This window comes from Engystomops pustulosus, chromosome 10, assembly GCF_040894005.1.
Source record: "Engystomops pustulosus chromosome 10, aEngPut4.maternal, whole genome shotgun sequence".
Taxonomy (NCBI): domain Eukaryota; kingdom Metazoa; phylum Chordata; class Amphibia; order Anura; family Leptodactylidae; genus Engystomops; species Engystomops pustulosus.
In genome coordinates this window covers 21249022-21272708 of record NC_092420.1, presented here as the reverse complement: position 1 = coordinate 21272708, position 23687 = coordinate 21249022, and the positions used below count along the sequence as shown (strand labels likewise).

Sequence of the window (23687 nt, the reverse complement as noted above, 5' to 3'; positions counted from 1 at the left end):
CTGGGTTCAAGTCCCATCCAGGTCACCATCTGCAAAGATTTGTATGTTCTCTACGTGTTTGCGTGGGTTTCCTCCAGGTCCTCCGATTTCCTCCAACACTCCAAAACATACTGGTAGGTTGATTAGATTGTGAGCCCCATGGGGACAGGGACGATTTGGCAAGATCTGTGCAGTGCTGCGTAATCTGTGTGTGCTATATAAATAAAGGAAAAACCGACTGGGATGCTCCCACTTGGCAGTGTGTTCTAGATGGGATGTCCGGCCCGAACGCTGACAACCAAAACTGAACCGACCTGCTGAGTTCAGTTCCGATTGCTCAGGGTTCGGGCCGGACGTCCCAGCCAGTAGACTCTACGAGTTGGAGATATCACAGTCGCTAGTGTGTTAGGGGCCTTAGATGAATACTGTGGCGTTTTTAAAGTCTACCAAGCACAGCGCCGTGCACTGTATAGTGTCTGGGCTTGGTATCGCTGCTTAGCATAATTCATCGGAACAGAACTGAGATGCAAACAGAAAATGTGACCCATAGCCGTGACCTCATAGACCTGTGAAGAAGATCAATGTTGCGCTGCTACTGCTTCAAGCTGATATTTGAGGATATCAAGTGTCAGACCCTATCCCATGCCATTCTCTCATTGATGACTTAACCTGGAATACCCCTTTAAATCCTGTGATTTCTATGCAGCGATGATGGCATGTCGCATACTGTAAGTGGGAGTTGGATTAAAACTTCAATATTCTTCTAGACGTGTTTAATGTTTTACCAATTCCCCTCATTAAAATAGGGGTCATTTTTTTCCTTTAATCCTGCTATAGCCAATATCCGGATCAGTACAAGTTTATGTTTTACACTTCAGATAAATCACTTATTCAGACATGAGATAAGGCCCCCTCCTATGTCACATATCTTGTCTGTCCTAAAACATGATTAAAAAATCATCCCTGAGGTTTGACACATAAAAAGCACAAAAATGAGAACATTAAAATCGTGTTATGTGACATCAGGGTCTTCCAGGAGGGTCCTCTTTATAATTTGGATGAATGGCTGTGGAGGAATGGCTTCAGGTAAGTCTCAAACACTGGATTCACCTGTAAGAAAAGTAGCAGAGCTGTGAGTGACGTCATCCTTTAGGATCAATTTAAGCTTAAAACGTAACCCAGCAATGTTTAAAGGGGTTGAAAAACATGGCTGCCTTCTGTGGTATTACAGCTACACTCCATTCACCTCTATACAGCTGATCTGCAATACCGGCCCAAACCATGGTCAAGTGTGGAGCTGTTTTTGGAATTTTTTTCAATTTCTGTACAACTAGAGATGAGTGGACCCAACGTTAGCATTTGGGTTCAGCCGCATGACCCGGATTGGCATCCAAACATAATGATGGCTAGTTGACGCATTGACTGTTTGGTCACCTATCAAGCAATATGTCCAGGTTGTGATGCCGTACTCAAATGTTTTGTCCACTGATCTCTATGTACAACCCCTTTAAGTTCCCCATTAAGCACATGGCAGAACCGCAGGGACCCAAAGTACCAGTCAACATCTCACCCAGATCTTACCTTCTTGTTCTCAGGATTCTTGTGAGCCCACTCTAACAAGTTATGATACACGTTCCCATCATAGGAGCCCAGAGCCGATAACAACTGTTCATCTGTGTAATCAAAGGCGTCCACTAGTAGGACTGCGTCTTTCCTGCAAATTAAAGGGGAAAAGCACATATATTATACAGTATTTTCTCCATTCTTCAAGGAAATCTGATGAGAAATACAGGGCCATTGTAATTTTATTACTACCTATGATCAGCTGCTCCAAATATTCACCCATGTAAAAGGTAACACTAGTCTGACCAGAGGCCCCTGATAATTTTATTGAAGGGGGAACATGGTAACACAATCCCCTAAGATAGCTCTCAAGAGTTCATAGACAAGGAGGATTGTATGTTGGCATTGAAAGGGTTAATGTTATTCTGAGGTAATTTTTATGTTCTGTGTTTCCCGCTTTTTCCATGAGGTACTTTTGTGCACTTTTCTGTCAGATGTTTGTTCCACAGATACTGCCTGCTGATTGGCTGATGGTGAAGGTCAGCTGTGATTGGTAAACAGCTGGATCTATGGCAGCATTGTAACCAGGCAAAATATTGGAGGCAGTCAGCTGATTGGCAGCTGGCTGCAGTAACTTACCCATAAATTGAGCTGTCAGCAGGGTGTCTGGGCCACCCTGCCCTCCCTAATTTATTATTTCTTTCGTCTCAGTACTTATTAGTTGGGATTTTGTCTCTCATGCTGGGGAGACTAAGTTATATAATATTGTTATGTTGTTAATCTGTAGTTTTGAATTATTCTGTTTATTTATTTAATAAAATTATTGATTAAATTATTTATTTTGGTAACCCAATAATAAAGCATTGCGGCCAATTTTTAATCCAACATGGTTTATGGTGTCTTTATTTATTGTGGGATTTGTGTTACCATGTAGGGTGATTGTATCTCCAAACAGGGCAACAAGAGCAAATCGATTCATCATTGTCCTTTTTTTTTTGTGTGACTGGACGTCATTGGGCACGGGAGTGCCAGGGGGTCTCGGCATCCAGAAACCAACTACTGACATGTCACAATAATATATTTGATTTGCCTCGGACTGACCACATTGCTAGGGACAGGACTCCATCCATCGTAGTAATCTGTGATGCTGGGAGTCCCTTCTTCTTAAGTAATCTTAATTACCATTCAATGCTGCTGTTTTACAGGAAAGCAGGGACTCCTTGTATCTTATATAATATGATGAGATGAATCACCGAGATTGATGGACCGACCACAGCCGTGTAAATCAGAATATGTTATAACCTGCCATGTGGTTACTCACCGGAGCTTGGCTAGGAGGCCCAGGTAAGCTGTAGTGGCCATGTCCAGCTGTTTCCCTGTCAGGTACCCGTATTGTAAGAAGTCGCCAGCGTTTGTGAATATCCCATGTAATGCGTACAGGTCACACAGCCGCTTCACAACAGCTTTAATCTCAGGCTGATCAGAGAGGGAAGTCACAGCCGAGATGAAGATCTTTACCGTTAGGTAGTGTGAATGAGCCTAGAAGACACAAGAACGGGAACTGTATACACAGGTATACTGAACAAGATTCACTAATCCTTCCTATGTTTTATATTCTACTAATAAACTCTATGTTATATGTATTTTATGTCACATCTATATGAGCTGAGTCCCTAAGATAACACTTCCTGCACCTGTTCTGTGTAAACTCATAGCAGTCAATCCAATTGCAATTTCAGGTGCACAGTGTATAATAACATTAAAGGGGACTAGAAACTTTCTTATGCATAGGTTATGCACGGAATGAATTTTACCCTATTCACAATAATGGAGCTGACACATCCGCATGGATAGGGGTGGAGCTGTTTTTAGAAAAATCCCTTGAAATGTTGTCATGTGGACACCTGATATCATAACACTGATAAATTTGACACATTTTTCGACTGCTTTAGGTTACACTGGCCAGTTGGTATAATGTGAATAGACACTTACCAGTGAGGCTTTTACTAGCTCCACGGAAGTAGAGTTCCATGCCAGGTACTGCTCAGCCCCCGACCCTACCAAATTCTGTATTTTGTGCGCAGCAGATGCGATAAGGCTGGAAAAAAGAATTGTATAATATTTAAGCTAAACGATTAATTTAATGGGAATAAAATGAATCTATGGGTAGAAGCTGTGACTTTTGTAAGTAAGGGGACACTTGTCCTTCATATCTTCAGAATAGGGAAATGGTGACTATGGAGAAGAGTTTGTGGAGGAGCAATGGATATTTGACTCAATAGACACAATAGCAACTCAACTGTATAAACATATGACATTTCTAGAGATTGTAGAGGTACTCGTCCATGATGCCTAATGCTGGCCAAAAGTAGACATCAACATTATATATGGCACAAGAAAGGTTAGAAAGGTTGCAAATGATAGACTTTGATCTACACTATAAGATAACAAAAGACAATCTGTAACATTCTTGGGGGGAGCAAGGGAAATATGCAAAAAGGTTTTCCAGGATGAGACATGGAAAACAGTCTTCAGCTTCCATGTAAAGCAGGCCCCTTACCATCAAGCATGACTTCCAGGAAGCCTTATGACATGATGTGGGATTAAAGCCAAACCAGTATATTCCAGAGGGAACAGACTGAAGACAGCGCTGTTTTGATGTGGTTGCATCTCTTCAGTGCAGTGTAGGGAACTGGTTTGGGTGAGTGAGAGGTTTTTGACTAAGTTCGGAAAGTAAGGCCCCTTTTACACTCGCGTGATGCAATAAACTCGCATCACACTCGCAACGCGCGCTGCTCGGATCGCATGGCCCAAACACTGCACACTCAGCATGTCAGTTCAGTCCCGGTTTGCAGCGTTCGGGCCGTGCGATCATCGCATCACACTCACGAGTGTAGAAAGGGTCTAAGAGTTCTCCTTACAGAGTTCTCCTTGGGAGGAGAATAACACAATTCTTTAGCTTTGGACTCTACTTGGTGTCCATGATGTGAAATGTTCAAGAAATTGAATTAGGTCCCAGAGACTGTTCTACATGTTGGATTTCAACACGTTTTCTGCTTCTGTTCTTGAGGAGAAAAGCCACAGCCAGAAATGTCAAGACAAATAACAAATAAATCTGATTAGAGTAAGTTTTAGAGCCATTCCTGGACTTCTTTGATCTGCTAGACGGCCTCCTTTACAATGGAAAAACTTGCCCTGGATCCAGTATGGTGGCCACATTCTGGACATAGCCTAAAAGATAGACCCCCCCCCCCTCACCCATTACTTTCTGGGGTATCAGATATTTTATCTTTTCTTACGCTTGTGAAATAAAAGATTGTCCTGGGGCTTTTGACTTGTATATTTCAGTAAAGTAATAAACAAGACTTTCTATACTTTCATTTTCTATATTTTTCCAAAAATATTACTTTTTGGTTCCGTACTTCACTCACCTATAAGCTCTAAACTCATATGCCGTCAAGTACACCTCTGGATCCAAGAAGTCAGCGGCATTCCTTGCCGTACAAGCGTCAGTGGCCGGAGAGGATAGATAGGCCGTGCTGGCCGGTAGTGGGCTCCTGGTCTGGACAGCAGCAAAACATTTCATCAAAAATCTAGAAAAAAAATAATCAATTAAAAAATTAATTCCCCCAAAAAAGACAAGAATAACTTCTCTGTTGATATGAGATTTTGTTCTACATCATCACCTTGCGACTTGTAAGTGCAGGACGGTATTTTCACCTTCATAAGTGCATGACGCAGTAACCTTGGTGTATAGAGAGGGTATACCACTGTACAGGGAGTAGCCGTGGCCCCCGCATGCCTTGCGGCACACTTCTACCCCATTTGAGCAGATCTCTGTTGCATAAGCCTTCATCCCAGCGGCGAGAGCATGGAGCTGAACATATTAAAAATAAAAATTAATTATGTCAAAAACTTTCAAAAATCATCCATTCCACTTTGCAAAATGAGACACTTTGTCAATGTCAGTTCTGTAAACCCCTTTCCCTAGAATCCCCCCCCCCCCATACAGAATTAGATTTAACAAAACTTACGTTACCTCGGGAAGGGAGTTAAAGTCCTCTTTCCTGATCTCACTGTACACGTCATGGTAAAATTTATCCACATATTGGGCTGTAAAATGGATGGCGTAACACGTAGCCACCAGAGGGAATAATTTTTGTTGCTGAGTTTGGTAATCAATGATTTTTGGTTCTATGTCCCTAGACGAAAAAAGTTGAAAATGAAAATATCATATAAAATTGTATTAAAACTATGGAGTTCTAGAAAGAGGAATATAAAAAAAATATAAAAAAAGTGCTTTTGAAATTTTATCCAAAGATCCATGGAAACCAATTCCTATAGGCTTCTCTGTTGTGTCAGAAGCTCTTAGAGTTGCTGCTAAAGGGAATCCTTCATCAGTTTTGAGCCTAATAAACTGCAGGCAGTGCTATATATAGACCCTAAAGAACTGTGTAAGAGATTGTGTATGTAGCTGCAGGATTGTGAAAAGTGAATTGTTAATTCAGGTTTGCAGCCCCTGGAAGTGCTCTGGGTGGGTCTTTCAGCCTGAAGAGCTTTCTACTATTTGCAATGATATGTTACACATCTCCTCCCCTCTGCCGTGAGTGACTGCTGTAAGTATCCAAAGAAAATTCCTGATACAGCTCCTACTCTAAGCAGAGGGGCAGTGGAGTAGCACAGTGCAAAAAGCTCTTCAGGCTGATAGACCCGCCCAGAGCTCTTGCAGGAGCTGCAGACCTGGATTATAACTTCACTTTTCACAGTCCTGTCACTACTAACAACACACACAAAGATTTAGTTACACAACTCTCCAGGGACAATATCTAACAGGAAAGGTGTTATCAAAACTATCAAAAACAAGACAAAACACCAGCACAAAGTTTTTCTAAAAATACATACAGTCAGCCAATAATACAAACATACCCGGGTTTTAACTCAGACTGGCGCCTCACAGCTGAGTATCGGACAGAGATGGTACATGCCTTCATCAGCGCCTCCAGTACCTCACCACGGAGCATGTTGACCCTCACGGCTATCATAGTGAAATAGTTTATCTTGTCAGATCCTTTTTTAACATAGGAGCCGTCAGGAAGAACCTGGTGCCAAGAGGAAAGTCACCGTGAAACATCTATACTGTATAATTAAATAATTGAAAATATTATGTATGTACAGGCAGTCCCCGGGTTACATACAAGATAGGGTCTGTAGGTTTGTTCTTAAGTTGAATTTGTATGTAAGTCGGAACTGTATACTTTATCATTGTAACCCCAGCCAGAACTTTTTTGGTCTCTGTGACAATTGGATTTTAAAAATGTTGGGTTGTGATAAGAATCAATATTAACACTAAAGCTTCATTACAGACGCCTGTGATAACTGTTACAGCTGATCATTGTAGCCTAGGACTAAAGGACAATAAATTACCAATATCCAGAGGTCCGTTTGTAACTAGGGGTTGTATGTAAGTCGAGTGTTCTTAAGTAGGGGACCGCCTGTATATATTTATTTTAATGATTATTGATTGGATTGGAGCAATCTCTCTGAACTATGTACTAAACTCTACACAGAGAGAAGAGAATTCCCTATGAAATCCTATTCTGTACTAACAAGTGGCTGAGGCTGCTGCTGACCATCCAGACAAGTGCATCTTACAAAGTGCCCAAAGCAATTAAAAAATGTAAGGATCCCAATTAACTTTTACCTTTCTTCTGTCACTGTCCCTGCTTGCATTATCTGCTGCTATTCATCTGCGACCCCTGCAAGTGATATCTACAAAATCCTAATTATTTATTATATAATTACACTTCATGAAAACACAAGGTGTACATGTGATCTGCAGCAGTCCTCATAAGGTGACACTTGTGACATGCAGAACCCATAAAAATGACAATTAGCTGATACATCTTCTCGGAACCACCTGACTGTGTGCACAGGCTGATTTACCTTAGGCTGTAATTACATTGTGCCTTAAAAGAAACCTACTACCAGGAATCATTAGGGTAGTTCTGATAAAGGTCCCTTCTTATATCCTAAGGCAGTGATGGCAAACCTTTTAGATCATGAGTGCCCAAACTTCAACCAGAAGCCACCTTTTTATGGCAAAGTGCCAGCACAGCAATTTAGGCAGTAATTTATTACAGTTGAAAGGAGTAGGGCAAATTCGGACAACTGCAACTTCTCTACAGGGTCCCTGTGTACAGGAAGAATCGTTGGGCCTGCATTCTTTGAGCCCTGTAGGGTGAGCTCTATTCTGGGGTGATGACCCGGGTGCCCATAGAGAAGGCTCCGAGTGCCGCCTCTGGCACCAGTGCTATAGGTTTGCCACCACTGTCCTAAGGGCTGATCTATCTTTTACTAATCCTACTTAAATTCCTCATCTGATCTATACTTTAACCAATATGCAAATTTTCATCAAAGATAAGGTAGGAAGTATTTAAGGATTAGGGAAAGATAATTTAGGGCTTAGAATGTTAGGTAGACCCTACTGTTGGATCTAACTTAATAGGTAGATTGTTGATGGTAGGTTTCCTCTAAAGGTTTTCTCCCAATATTCAAATTTCCTAAAGAGGCTATTGGGGCGTGGAGTAGCTGGAACTGAGGCTACACAGCGCGACTGCTCCACTCCTGAGTAGCCTCTTGCGTTCCACCTACCAATGCAACTACAGCGCGCAGCTCCTGGTAGCTGCACTCACTCCTCTGCGAAGCTGGGTTCTGCGCATGTGCAGTAGCTCTGGCTTCAGAGCCAAGATTGTGCAGCTGGCGGCCTGAGTTCTGCGCATGCGCAGGACCCAGCTGAGCAGATAAGTGTGCGCAGCTGCCAGGAGCTGCGCGCTGAAGATGCATTGGTGGGCGGAACGCAAGAGGCTACTGGGGTGTGGAGTAGTCGCGCTGTGTAGTCCGTGGTGGTAGGTTTCCTTTAAGTTGAATTTGTATGTAAGTCGAAACTGTATATCTTATAATTGTAACTCCAGACAAAAAATTTTTTGCCCAATGACAATTGTAGTTTCTAAATATTTTGCTGTAATTGGACCAAGGATTATCAATAAAGCTTCATTACATTCACTTTACAGTTGGTCATTGCAGCCGGGGACTAAAGTAAAGCATCCAGAGAGCTTCACCAAAGGTCACAGTGGGCAGAGGGGTCCGTCTTTTACTAGGGGTCGTCTATAAGTGGGGGACCGCCTATATATAATAAGTGATAGAGATATATATATATATATTTACTGTTTTGTTGGTTGCATGTTCATGGATAGATGGATGACACCATCCTGGACAGTAACTAGTCGTATATACTGTAAATTTAGAGTGGATCTCAGAAATAAAGCCAACAGAACTGTAAATGCAGATCTGGATCAATTAAGACCTGGATAAGAAACACCATGTATTTCTAGAGAATACTCCTCTTTATTGAGATGGAATAAATGTGATGTTTTATTGGATATTTTTGAGTCCTGGATCCAACCAACTTTTTTTGCTCTCCACAGATACATACAACCTGCGTGAGTGAGCTGACTACCATATATATATATATATATATATATATATATATATATATATATATATAAATTCTATTTGGCTTTTCTCAGAGATCCCTTAGATGTAATGAAGTAGTAGTTTTCATGCTTGAGTCAAACCCTGCTGTACTGTCGGTCCCAGGGTAAAGAATTTACCTATGGACTTGCTATGATCTACCTCCATGTTGTACAAGATACAATATGCATAAACGGGTGTTACCTGTGAATATCTGCTTAACATGTTTTCTCTTGGGATTCGGATATTCCTCATCATAAGAAATCCATTGTCAACATTCTCAAAGGACATCTTAGGCCCAATGTCCCCAACAGAGATTCCTAAAAAGTGGATAAAGGGGTTTTTGTGGGTTAAAGATATTGGTGACTTTTACAGAGAATTGATCACCAATATCAGATGGATTAATGGGACACATTTACTTACCTGGTCCGCGGAGTTCACATAAAGTGCATTGTCCGATGATAATGCACAGTGCCGCGATTCACTAAGATTGTGCCCGATATCCTGCATGTGTCGCTTCCCCGCTCAGGCCCGACGGAGTTCACCTTCTTCTTCCTGGTGCATGTAAATGCATTGTCTTGCGACACTATTTGAAACTTAAATCTCGCGCTCAGTCCGAATCAGTCGGATCGTCAGACGGCACGTCCCGATTTCGGTTGCACAATCCGATCGCGCGCGACACAATCCCAGCGCAAACCCCTGTTAAATACCTGTCAAAGCTGCGCAAATCCCGAAAACAGCAAACAAACCGAGGAAGGTGCGATCCATGACCCTGAGTAAATAAGCCCCAATGTGTCTGACCATTGAAGATCCCACTGCTGGGGCCTCCATGGATCATGCACGGAGTGGTTATTGTCCATGTGCACCTCTGCTCCATACAAAGGCTATGGGATTGATGAAGAAACTATCAATACAGCACTGTTTATGCAAACATAAGAATAGAAACCGTTTCGGAATAAAGTATAGAAGGATACATATGACTCATGTTCTGGTCCTGTGAACTCTGACTGTTACCTGGGAGTGGAGAGTGGTCCTTAAGACTCCGGATCTGGACTATGAATGGATGCATGCCATATTTCTTCCCATTACTATACAGCTGGGCCAGGACCACGGCATGGGTGCTGGATTTTCCTACTGAGTATATGTAAAATATACAAACACATTAAAACATGAGATTTATAATATAGACAATGTAAATGAATAACTTACAGTCTCCTGGCCACCATTTTGTTGCGGTTATCTGTGGAGTGTCTATTATAAATTCCTGGGTTTTGGGGTCAAAGGTGGCTGTGGTCTCCAAACCCCGAAGGTATGTTCCTGCAAATACAAAACATGCAGGTAAAATTGTCTTATCATCATGATGTCTATAGACAAAAGTACTGATTTATATTTCCCAAAAAACACATAAATGAGACATAAGAGAGAACCACTAAAAGTAAACTCTTCACCTCTTCTGACATGTCTGTTTTACTAAAAGCTTGTTTCTCTGTTATTCCTACTAAAAACCTATCACAATACCTTTCAGCAAATAATTGATATGGTTTGTGTAAAAGTAAAAGAGAAACAATTTTTCAATATACTTTCTGTATCAATTCCCCACAGTTTTCTAGATCTCTGCTTGCTTTCCACCTATAGGAAGCTTTTATGTTTACTTTCAGTGGATAGAAACCTGTCCATGGTCACACAGGTGCCCGACTCGTTATATCACAGAGAGTAATCAGATTTATATCCACTGGAAGTAAACATAAAAGATTCCAATAGAAGGACAGCAAGCAGAGATCCAAATAAATGTGGTGAATTGATACAGAAAGTATATTGGAATTGTATAACTTTTCCTTACACAAACCATATCAATTATTTGCTGAAAGTGGACAACCCCTTTAAGGAAGAATAATAGAGGCACAACAGAGAATTAATAGAATAAATGCCCTTTAAAGTCATCTTATTACACATAAAACATAACAAAATTACAAACATCATATACTCACCCTCTCTGGTCCTTCAATTCAGCATGGCACCACACCTCACCATGGCCTCTGTTGCTATCCGGAGGCTCAGTAGTGACATAGTATTACACCCGCTACAAACAGGGACCAGTGGTGAAGTAAAAACCCTGGACAACCCCTTTAATTATTATCTTAAGGGGAATTCATGTATTTGGGGGAACAGAATCTGTGTTCTTGTGATGATTGAGTTCCACCAGTCAGACCCCACCCACCAGACCCCTTCCTATACTTAAAGGGATATTCCCATTTCAGCAAATTAATGTTAATGTTTGTATTATGAATAGTTGTACAATTTTCCAATATACTTTCTGTATCAATTCACCAGATCTGTGCTTGCTGTTATTATATTGAAAGCTTCTAGGTTTACTTCCAGTGGACAGAAATCTGACCATGGTCACACAGGTGCACGGCTCATTACACTCACCGGCCACTTTATTAGGTACACCTGTCCAACTGCTCGTTAACACTTAATTTCTAATCAGCCAATCACATGGCGGCAACTCAGTGCATTTAGGCATGTAGACATGGTCAAGACAATCTCCTGCAGTTCAAACCGAGCATCAGTATGGGGAAGAAAGGTGATTTGAGGCCTTTGAACGTGGCATGGTTGTTGGTGCCAGAAGGGCTGGTCTGAGTATTTCAGAAACTGCTGATCTACTGGGATTTTCACGCACAACCATCTCTAGGGTTTACAGAGAATGGTCCGAAAAAGAAAAAACATCCAGTGAGCGGCAGTTCTGTGGGCGGAAATGCCTTGTTGATGCCAGAGGTCAGAGGAGAATGGGCAGACTGGTTCGAGCTGATAGAAAGGCAACAGTGACTCAAATCGACACCCGTTACAACCAAGGTAGGCAGAAGAGCATCTCTGAACGCACAGTGCGTTGAACTTTGAGGCAGATGGGCTACAGCAGCAGAAGACCACACCGGGTGCCACTCCTTTCAGCTAAGAACAGGAAACTGAGGCTACAATTTGCACAAGCTCATCGAAATTGGACAGTAGAAGATTGGAAAAACTTTGCCTGGTCTGATGAGTCTCGAGTGCTTATATGCCAGTTTCTGGCTTAGAATCACTGAAATAATCACAAATTTTTGCTCACTGCAAGAATTTGCGATTACCATCGCCCCTACACCACTTCCATGCCATGTAGGCCTTCATTCACAGGTTTTTATGCAAAATGACATCATGTCGGACATAAGATGATGTATTGGATCCATGGATTGGTGGAATTCGGCATATTGCTACTTTGTAAAATCCTGTTGTAGTAGCAATAGTAGCAATAGTAATAAGAAGCTATGAATATTCTCCTGTGATAGTAATATGTTCTAATTACCGTATATACTTGAGTATAAGCCGACCCAAGTATAAGCCTAATTTTACCACAAAAACCTGGTAAAACCTATATATATATTTTTACTCCAGTATAAGCCGAGTTTGGTTTTTCAGCACAAAAATAGGCTTATACTCGAGTATATATATATATATATATATATATATATATATATATATATATATATATATATATATATTCTTATTAGTGCTAACTTTTACTATCAGATGTAGCAGAGCTGCCATTGTCTACTGAAGACTCTCGATGGTTCTCGATTTGATGCAAACACAAGCAGATATTCCAGGATAAGCTTCAATCCATGGATGCAAAGTATCCAACCATAAAGATGTGTAGCTGGATACAGTATCCATGAATCCTATAGAAAAACCACGGCTGTGACCCATCAATTGATCCCTTCATTCAACGAGACAGAATAGGATTCTTGTTTCTAATGTGTTATTAATTTATCCCTTTAAACATACAAGAACTCACCGTGTCCCAGTTCAGTCTGTGCATAGGTTCCTAATACTTTATAATTACTTGCAAGGGGAATCCACTTTGCAATTTGCTCATCTGTGCCCAGGGCGCTGATTGTTTTCATGAAGATATTGTGTATGTTAAGTGCAGTTTCTCCTCCTAGAGCCCTACAAAGAATTACATAAAAATAATCCAAACATAATTAAAAGTCAAGACTCTAAGAATGGGTGTCAAGAGACTTTTCACTCCAGTAATGGGGAGCTGAGCAAATTGTATGTAGGGTCCTATCTACAGGCAGCATGTTATAGAGCAGGAGGAGCTGAGCAAATTGTACATAGTGTCCTATCTGCAGAGCAGGAGGAGCTGAGCAGACTGTACATACTGTCCTATCTGCAGACAGCATGTTATAGAGCAGGAGGAGCTGAGCAGATTGTACATAGTGTCCTATCTGCAGAGCAGGAGGAGCTGAGCAGACTGTACATACTGTCCTATCTACAGACAGCATGTTATAGAGCAGGAGGAGCTGAGCAGATTGTACATAGTGTCCTATCTGCAGACAGCATGTTAAAGAGCAGGAGGAGCTAAGCAGATTGTACATAGTGTCCTATCTGCAGGAAGCATGGTATAGAGCAGGAGGAGCTAAGCAGATTGTACATAGTGTCCTATCTGCAGTCAGCATGTTATAGAGCAGGAGGAGCTAAGCAGATTGTACATAGTGTTCTATCTGCAGGCAGCATGTTATAGAGCAGGAGGAGCTAAGCAGATTGTACATAGTGTCCTATCTGTGGGCAGCGTGTTCTAGAGCAGGAGGAGCTGAGCTGATTGTTGGAGAAGTTATACTGAATCTTTTCGCACAAAAAAAAATTATATATATATAATAATAATATAATATCAACATGACGGGCTTACTTTGAAGATAAATGCCACATTTTAGTAATATTTATTTGAATCCAAACATGGATAGCCCTTCCTTTTTAAGCCGATTAACTAAAAAATTTTCATTACAAATGGATCAGCGCATCTTGTGATCATCGGTGAAATGACTCCTTCTCACAGCCATATTACTGAACTTACAATTAAATATCATTCTCACACCATTATGCTGTAATTAATGCCCTAGAGGTTTCCTTATATTAAAACTAAATTTATCCCATCACCAGGTTATTGGAAGCATCGGATCATACATCTCCCACCATGTGGCAATCAGGATCTCACACTGTATCTCCTTGGAGTTGTGTCCATGGTTTTTGCTTTGTTGCTTATAATGAACTAAAGTCTAGGGATTAGATGATTTCCTAACGAATACTCAAAATTCAGGTGTCATCCATTCAACATCAGTCCTATATAAGGATCTAGATCAGTAACCTGTAAATATGTTCAACCTCCCGTCCGTTTTCGTCCCATCCCATTTCTTTGATCTTCCTCTTCATATGGAGGGTGTTTCTGATGGCTCCTTCAAATCTCTCTGAGCGGGTCTTAAAGTAGATATACTCTCGGCTGAAGATGGGGTCCTTGATAATGGCGCTCACTAAGGAAATTAAAGCAGAAATTTAAAGATGTTATCATCTATACAAAGCAAAATGGTAAAGGTTTACAGAAGAATGACTTACAATACATACAATAACCAAGGTCAGGAAACAAAAGACACATACATTTAAGGGAGCCATTCACATAGTTGAAAGTTTAGTTCTCTAAAATGTACATTTTAGCCCAAGTCCACACATTTTAAAAAAAAACTACTTTTTTTGATTGATTCACTGTATTCCATACAGGTTTTTATTGTGTTTTTTTTACAGCCAGGTATGTGGGACTGCCATGGGTGCAAGTTGTGCTCCATCTTATGGCAATCGCTTATTACTGTTAAGAATGGGTGCCCATGTACCCATCAGGGATTTTAAAACTTATGCTTTGGTTATATTGATGATTTATGTTAAGATCCCAGTTCACACTGCATGTAGAATTTGGAATTGGAACTGCATTGTAATTGCAGTAGTAGGTTATAACAGTGATGGCAAACCTTTTAATGGCAGAGTGCCCAAACTGCAACCCAAAACCCCCATTATTTATCTTGAGGTGCCAACCAAAGATAAACCAATTCAAGCAGTAACTTGAATTGAACTGTTCTTCAACAGCTTTCAATCACAGTGGCCTCCTGAGGACAGCAACACAGTAGAAAGATGGAAAATTTGCATCATTTTAGCTTCTTTCCAGTGTCCCTCTGTACACAGAGATTCATGGGGCCAGCAGGAGGTCCTCCAAAGATAATTCACCCCTATCTACTCTATCTCCTTCTTCCTCCAGTCCCAAGTAGCGAAGTAAGTATCACTTTAAAATACAACTTAAAGCATATTTTAAGTTGCTTTGAACTGCAGGAAGATTCTTTGAGTCGTGTCTGGTGTGCTTAAGTGAAAGACGGGTGCACCCGTGCCCAAGGTTCGCCATCACTGGGTTATAATATAGGCAGTTTTTATGTTATCTTGGGGCCCGAAGCCACCCAAACCACCCAGCAAATTTTATACTTCACCCATGAAATCCTCATAAATCTGTTTCTGCTCGCAATACATATGAGCCATTTTAGGACCTTTGATGGTCCGCCAAAGGTCCTGAAAATGCAGATTAAAAGCAGGTAGAAGGGATGCATCCTGCATTCCCCAAGAAACTTGATTTTAGTCTCATATGTAGAAAGTGATTCCAGACTTGGAGGGGCTATAAGATTCATAGAGCCCAGGGGCCAATGCAGTCTTAATCCGCCGCTGATGTATTGGGAATACTGAGGCATGTACTGGTGTATAGGTCCCTCTGTAGCACAGTTACACTTGTTTTGACTCTCACGCTTGATAAGACATCTACACCAGATGCTTCCAAGGACCATTTATTGACACTGTCTTCTATCACGCTTCACAACATTCAAAATATATTAACTCAGACCATTAGAAGAGCCACGATTGACCAACCATACTGTATGCAAACAAAAAATCTAAAAGCTAATGAGAGCAGCCGAGATCCAGCACCAAAGTAACACAGGATCATTGTGAGCACAAACAAGTACAGGGCAAGGTTTGTCTATTTTGAGACTGGATTGCTGGTGCATCATGATAACAATAAGATAGGACTGTGGTATGAAAATATACAATGACAAACTGGGAATATATAAACGACGTCAGTATTTCTATATAGACAGGGATGACCACTATATGGTATTGTTTGGAACATTGCCGACATTGTGATGTGTTCCCTAGAAGAGTAAGGAGAGCATTTTCAAGAAGCAAAAGATGATATTATGTTTGTGTGAATGGACCATAAGGGATGTTAACAACACCTATCTATATCATGCAGGCGTGACCAATGTAACCCACTTCATCCCATAACTATTAAAGGAAACCTACCATGATGAATCTGCTATCAGAAGAAGAAGTGACGGTAGATTCCTCCTGCCTACCTAATTTGTTAAAAACTTTATTTTCGTAATATGTAAATTAACTGCAGAGGCTACTGGGGCGTTTACTAGCCTGGCCGGGCACTGGGAGCTAAGACTACTCGACGCCCCAGTAGCCTCTGCAGTTAATTTACATATTTCTAAAACAAAGTTTTTAACAGGTTAGGTACCAGGATTATAATATTACAGATTAGGGCAGAGGCAGCAGGAGGAATCTACCATCAGATCTCCTTCTGATGGAAGGTTTCCTTTAGATGGAATGGCAGTGAGCAATGCTAAGTGAGAAGTTGAAATCTTGGAAAAACTTCTCTGAGACCTGAGATAATCCTCAAGGGATTCCGTCTATTATTACATTGCAGGTGCAGCAGTGCTGTGGTTGTCATTCCCCTCCTTAAGATATTCCAATGGGAAGCAATTCTAATTTTGCTGACAGGTCTCTACCAATAAACACATATAACCAATCGTATAAAATGTCATCCAGATGTAAGTGAGTCTTTTGAAGTGTCCGACCTTGTATCATTTTAGATAATATGGTAATTAGAGATTTGTAACAAAGAAAACATGACAACGTATCATCTTTGAGTATTGATATATCTATAAAATTCTTCTGCAAGTTTGTTTCTCTTACATCCGTATTTATAAACTAAGAACAACCACAAATCTAATGTATTTAAACTAAGTTATATACACAAGCTAGAAGAAGTCCTTACCTACTGCTCTCCGGACCCGGGTCTCCTCCACGCCTCCATCCAGAATGTTTATAAGGGTCTCTACATGGAAAGAAGGGTTTTCCCTCTCGCTGGCAAGGTCAGGGTTAACATCTCTCCCTGCAGAGCTGACTTTCCACCAGGCCATAGTATAGTGTGTACAGGGGGCTGGGGCCTTCTGGCACTGGGTCACACAGTGATTGCAGCTTGGGTTGTAACTTTTGCAGAGAATATAAGCCTTTCCAGACTCTGATCTCAGGGCGGGACAGGAGGCATGATCTGCAGTTACCTGGAGGGAGAGGACAGAGCCCAGTAAAAGGAATTGTCCTGTTATTTGTTATGTATAAGTGGGAGGGGAGGAGGCGCTCACATGGAAGCACAACTAGTCTCTCTGTGGGTAGGAAGGCGTTCACTGGTGTTAACCCTTATCTAACCACACTTGCGAGTTTGCAAAGCTTTCAGAAGAGATCAGATCTGAAGATCTTTACATATTTGTCATTATGGCAGGTTGTATGTTGATTTTCGCGCATATTCTGTCTGTGTGAAATATTGACCCATTATTGTCAATAGGCATCTAGATTGCTGTCCATACAGGCACAGATTGTTCCCGCAAGGATTTGGAATTTGCAGTAAGAAGTGACGTATCAATAAATGAAGATGATTTATAATCACAAACAACCCTATAGCACATAGAATCCTTTTTAATTGACCTCATATGAAAAAAATGGCAACGGCAGGGAGTTTGGGGCTACAGTTTTGGGAAGGAGCTGTATAGCATGCAGGGGTGTTCCAGTCATGGCTGCGCCTATTAGTGCAACCACCTTATTACTCATCACTAAAGTAGACAACCAACCACTATGCTCAATCCGGCGTGAGTAGCATATAGTTGCAATCAAATTGTGCCAATGTCTGCACATATGATTTTATCAAACATATGGATAATCAAATAAATAATACCATAATAATAACTACAGAAGGGGGTCTCCCATGATATGGCTGGTGTAATAATTATGTTAAAGGAAATCTACCACCAGGATCAAGGGTTGTAAACCAAGCACACTGACATAATGGTGTGTGTCCCTTCTGGCAGGATCCACTCTTCTTTAATTTCTTATGTCCTTGTTTTTAATAAAAAATGGCTTTAAAAAGTACGCTAATGAGTCTGAGGGGCTCTGGGCTCCATTAACACCACATTTGTCAAATTTTTTTGTACAGGGCATAAGAAGCTAAAAGAAGAGCAGATCCTGGCAGAGGGGGGCACACACCAGTATGTCAGTGTGCTTGGTTTACAATTCTTCATTCTCGTGGTAGATTTCCTTTAATAGGAAATATAACAGTGTGTTCACACTTTATGGCTTCAGCCTTAGTCTCCTCCTATAAACAAACTGGGTTAGAAAAATAATATCATAGTTTATACAGTTGAAAAAAGACACATGTCCATCAAGTTCAACCAAGGAAGGGATTGGATGAGGAAGAGATTTATGGGAAAAAATTCTGTATAACGTAACCATCAATGTTATTTAGGTGTAAAAAGGCATCTAGACCCTTCATGAAGCTCTCTGCTGTCCCTGCTGTGACCAGCTCCTGAGCTCAGCTATTCCACAGATTGACAGTTCTCATAGTAAAAAAGCCCTGTCGCCTCTGGTGATTTAACCTTGTCTTCTCCAGACAGAGACAGTGCCCCCTCGTCTTTAGATTTGATTTAATCCGGAAAAACTTACCACCATATTTTTGTATGGACCATTCATATATTTAAATAAATTAATCATGTCCCCTTGTAGTCTCTTTACCAAACTAAATAAATCTATGGTAGTTGTTTTAATCTTTCCTCATAACTGAGACCCTCCATACCCCTCATCATTTTTGTGGCTCTTCGTTGAACCCTCTCCAGCTCCAGGGCTTCCTTTTTAAGGACCGGTGACCAGAACTGGACAGCATATTCCAGGTGAGGCAGAACCAATGCCTTATACAGTGGTAATATTACATCCCTATCACAAGAGTCCAGACCACTTTTGATACATGATAAGACCTTGCTGGCTTATTTATATATTTTCTTCTTTTAACTAAAGAGAAACCTGTGAGTCTAAACATTTATGACCAGACAAAGGTGAAGAGCAGAGGCTGAAGTCTGCAGTGCAAAAACAAGTTCAAAGTTAAAAAAAAAGTTGCACATTACCGGATGGACAGAACAAGCAATAGAGAAACACACTGTGATCTGGACGAGTCATGGCTGATTTATAGATTTTGCATCTGTAATATGCCCCTACCATTAGGTCTAATGAGCAGAACTTTACAATAGACTTCTATGAAGAGAGTAGTTTGGGTAATACTATAGCCAACTAATTGTGACCTATGGATAGGGCTACACAATTTTGGAGCATTACTTATTTCTTTGATTATTGAGTGACAAATGCACAATGCACAGTTTCATACATCTCTAGGTTGTGGCTAAATTTGTTGTCCTCTCTCGGTGTTGTTTTATTAGTTGGGGTGGCTTGAAGAAACAAGTCACTCATGTGCCCTCTTTGTTCAGCTTGGGGTGACAAGCCAGGCACCAGGCCCCGGGCTACAGTTTTATTATCTCATAGTCTCTCCCGAACATTAGGCAAAATAATAATTAGAAATTTATATAGCCTTATGTCCCACTATTATTTGACAATCATATTTGGTGATTGGGGATTTTTAAGATGATGATATTGATATTGATGTTACTGATGACTAGAGATGAGCAGTGAAGAACACATTGCAGATCTGCTAACTTATCAGAAGACATGAGTGCAGAACGGTGTTCTTCACAATAGTATGTGAAGAACGATATGTGTGAAGAACACACTGCAGATGTTTAACACGGGTCATTCTCCTTTTTGAAGTTCCACGAATATTCAATTGAATAAAAAAAATGAAGAAACAGGACTGACTTCCTTATTTCTCAATAAAATGACACATTTTATTGCAGTGCCTTGGTCCCCTTGAAAAATGCTCGAGTCTCCCATTCAGTTCAATGGGGTTCGTTATTCGAAACGAGCACTCGAGCATCGGAAAAAGTTCTACTGATGAACATATTATGGTATTTCATGATGATAGTATTGATTTTATTTCCTATCTTCATTACAGCAAAATGCAGTACACTAATATGTTCATTAGTTAGATTAAGAGGAACCTGTCACCAGATTTTACCCCTTTAAACTATTATCCCCCCAGGTAGGGTATGAAATATCCTTTCGTTTATGTGAATCCCCCCCCAAGTTTACCTTTAAAAAAATCTCCCCTAAAAAAACACTTGAAAACGAGCACAGAATGGTCTGCAGAATTTAGAGGCTGCAGAAGGAGCGTCACGTCAAATGTCACTATCATTGGTAATAGAGCACCTAGAAACATGGTGTCATTAAAGATAAGAACCACATCTTTAAACTTGCACATCCATCCAGCTGCTTGTATCATTCGTTCTGTAACTCACAGAATCACAAGCCTGATAAGATCTGAAAGATGAGATTCTTATCTGTAATATCTATTAATGAAGCTGTTAAGCACTCAGTTCTGCAGATTATCAGGTACACAACATAGAAGAAGGGCTACTCCTGCAAGAGCGGGTTTACCCTCCATATTAATCAGCGCTTGCAGAACCCTCAATCTTCATCTCTCAGAGCCTACATCTATCACTTGTGGCATACTGGGGCACATTTACTTACCTGCCCGCTGGAGTTCACAGAAAGTGCTTTGTCCGACGATAATGCACCGCGTCGCGATTCACTAATATCGTGCTCCCAATATCCTGCATGTGTCGCTTCCCCGCTCAGGTCCAACAGAGTTCACCATCTTTTAAGTGGTGCATCTGAGCGCTGGGGCTTGCGGCACAATTTGAAAGTTAAATCCCGTGCTCAGTCCGAATCAGTCGGATTGTCCGAGGGCACACCCCTTAATTTGTGTTGCATGGAAGCCAGGGCAGCTGCGCTAAAAAAGGATTGAGTGTGCCAAAATCCCAGCACAGACACCTATTAAATACCTGTCTGACAAAAGTGCGCAGCGCGACCCTCAGTAAATGAGCTCATAAACGCTATGTAATTTGTTTGCCACTTGCATTAATAAAAAAAACTCCCCATTGATATCAATCAGCAGTGTGACTTGATTTTACAATGAATCTAATCTTTAATATGACACCAAAATCATGTTTTAGGTGCTAAAGAAGCAAAGCAAGGGACTTCTGAACTCTCCCTGAAGCCTCTTGACTCATCTTTTGCAAAATATAACGCTTCTCTGTTGATTTTCACATGACTTTAGAAAATAATTTTTTATAGGTAAACAGGTAAGATTTCACATAAAAGAGGAAATTTTAAAATGGACATTTCATACCCTACCTGAGGGGACTGGTAGTTTTTTGGGGGTAAAAGTAGGTGAAAGGTTCACTTTAATCAAAATCCTTGCTATCTCATGAGCCATTGCTTCGACAAGTATGTAATATATAGTAGGTGAAGAGTCATGGATACGTCTGCACTGGTATTACATTGTCTGATAATTATATTTTAGACAAGGTTACGTCTGTAAATGAATAATTATATCAGGCGTAGAGGCAAATGACAAAGCTCAAGTCTGTTCTGTGTAATAATGAAATTATTGTAAAAGAGACAAACACCCTAGTATAGTAGTAGGGCCTAGAGTTTGTGCTCCTGTCCTATGTTAGCACATTGGGAGAGAGTTATCAGAAGTTTCTGAAAGCCAAACTGTTCTAGTTGCTCATTGCAACCAGTTTCAGTAGGACTTTCATTTTATAGACTGCTGTTGCCAAATGAAAGCTGATCACTGATTGGTTGCCATGAGCAACTAGAACAGTCTTGGTCTTAGACACAAATAAATCTTCCACAAAATTCAGTGAGGGGAGATTTATCAGCAGTTTCTGAGGTAAAACTATTCTACTTGAACATGGAAACCAATCAGAGTTCAGCTTTAAATTTATAAACAGCTTTGGGAAAAATGAAAGCTGAGCTCTGATTGGTTGTCATGGGCATCTAGTACATATCTGCTCCCAGACACTTCTGATAAATGTCTCTCAATGGGGGAGTTTTATCAACAAGTTTCTGAGGTAAAACAGTTCTAGTTGCCCATGGAAACCAATCAGAGCACAGCTTTAATTTTATAACCAGCTGTGGGAAAATGAAATCTGAGCTCTGATTGGATGCCATGGGCAAATAGAACAAGAATAGAACTAAGAGATTTATGATGAATCGCCCCCAATGTATCCATCCACTTTCCATACTCCTTACTTTGTCATAACACTAAGGCTACATTCACACGACCGTATGGGGGGCGTATGCACAGCCGCAAGCTTACGGAGCGGTATGGTCGTATCGCTCCGTGTGGCCATTGCCATCTATGGGGGATGTATGTATGGACATACATACATCCCCCATAGATGGCAATGGCCACACGGAGCGATACGACCATACCGCTCCGTACGCAGGGAAGAGACAGGACATGTCTTATCTTTCCCGTGTGCACGGGCCGTATGCCATGCATTGCTATGGAAAGGGAAGGGGTCACCCCTCTCCATCGTGGTGGACTTATGCCCGCCGGGCTGTAGCCGCGTGGGCATACGTTTGTCTAAATGCAGGTGAAAAAGGTTAAAATTCTGAACTGTGCAGAAAATGACTGTGACCCAGTACCTAAAACTTCTGAAGGTAGAATATTGCAGGATACAGACAGTCTCCGGGTTACGTACAGGATAGGTTCTGCAGGTTTGTTCTTAAGTTGAATTTTTATGTAAGTCGGAACTGTATACATTATAATGGTAACCCCAGCCCAATTTTTTTGTTCTCCACGACAATTGTATTTTAAAAATGTTGGGTTGTCAAAAGAACCAGGATTTACAATAAAGTTTAATTGCAGACACCGGTGATACCTGTTACAGCTGACTATTGTAGCCTAGTGCTAAAATCGAGTAAAGTCGGGTGTTCTTAAGTAGGGGACTGCCTGTATAAGGTTACAGGTTTATATAACTATACACCCCTAAAAATGTCAGCAATTAAAAGAAATTTCCAATGAACCATGAATTTTATGCTTACTTTATTGTACATCGCTCTGCCGTATAATGTAACATCAAGGGAGTCAAACTGCAAGGGAATAAGTTCAGCATAATAATGACCAGTCACAATACAGCAGGCACAGCAAGATGGCCGCCGAGGACAGACGTCCTGTTATTTAGTGACACCCACTGGAGGAGTTGGAGGCAGTAATATGTCCTGTAATGTGGAAATGTAAGAATACATTAAATTCAGCAGATTGAACATGTAAGAACTTACAAGGAAATCAACCATTTCAAAAACCCAAAAAACCCTACAAGTACTTACCCCACTACTCTTCATCTTGATCCTGGGACCAAGATGAAGGTGAGGGGGGGGGGGGAGATTATTTGCAGATTTGCTGATTTTTTTTTTTTTTATCTGATTGATTTCCTTTAATAAATATAAAATTAAAGGGGTGGCTCCTCTTACAGACTTCCATGGTCTATCAGCTAGATACTGGTTGTAGGTTTAATACTTCATAATGGTTTAATTTGGGGGGCATGGTCTGGGATCTGAAATGAAACGGGTGTTCCCATTGTAGCAAATCTATATTATTGTTCGTGCTACGGTCTAAAAGGACTATGACAGGGTCCTAGATTGACAAA

At 40.9% G+C, this 23687-nt stretch overlaps 2 protein-coding genes across 5 annotated transcripts in view; both read right to left on the bottom strand.

The window, feature by feature from the left end:
- Positions 1 to 737: 737 nt before the first annotated feature.
- Positions 738 to 23192, bottom strand: ACOX2 (acyl-CoA oxidase 2). 2 transcript variants are annotated; one of them, XM_072128788.1, is made up of 15 exons: positions 23083 to 23159; positions 17030 to 17315; positions 14249 to 14411; positions 12899 to 13050; positions 10282 to 10389; positions 10087 to 10206; positions 9277 to 9392; positions 6469 to 6641; positions 5582 to 5744; positions 5229 to 5419; positions 4974 to 5135; positions 3535 to 3640; positions 2864 to 3081; positions 1561 to 1693; positions 738 to 1089 (listed from the first exon to the last, which is right to left on the bottom strand). In XM_072128788.1, exons 1-15 carry the CDS (start codon positions 23092 to 23094, stop codon positions 1027 to 1029), a joined length of 2166 nt encoding a protein of 721 aa, XP_071984889.1. In that variant the 5' UTR covers positions 23095 to 23159; the 3' UTR covers positions 738 to 1026. The 2 variants fall into 2 exon arrangements, with proteins under 2 accessions (XP_071984889.1, XP_071984890.1); XM_072128789.1 differs by lacking the exon at positions 17030 to 17315 and having other exon boundaries at positions 23083 to 23192.
- The window catches only part of FAM107A (family with sequence similarity 107 member A), a 104786-nt gene continuing 104222 nt past the window's right edge, over positions 23124 to 23687 (bottom strand). For 2 of the 3 annotated variants that reach the window (XM_072128791.1, XM_072128792.1), the window contains one exon: positions 23124 to 23259. In XM_072128791.1, the coding sequence (XP_071984892.1) occupies positions 23215 to 23259 (45 nt within the window). In that variant the 3' untranslated portion in view covers positions 23124 to 23214. Of the gene's footprint in view, positions 23260 to 23543; positions 23595 to 23687 lie in introns of those variants that run through there. The other variant, XM_072128793.1, reaches the window with a different exon arrangement.

What these genes read in the sequence shown, in the direction of transcription:
- ACOX2 (XM_072128788.1), bottom strand. An exon ending in GAGGTTGAACATATTTACAG is followed by an intron (nt 13,051 to 14,248) that starts GTTACTGATCTA and finishes AATTCTTTGTAG; the next exon opens with GGCTCTAGGAGGAGAAACTG. An exon ending in CTGCACTTACAAGTCGCAAG is followed by an intron (nt 5,136 to 5,228) that starts GTGATGATGTAG and finishes TTTTTTTTCTAG; the next exon opens with ATTTTTGATGAAATGTTTTG.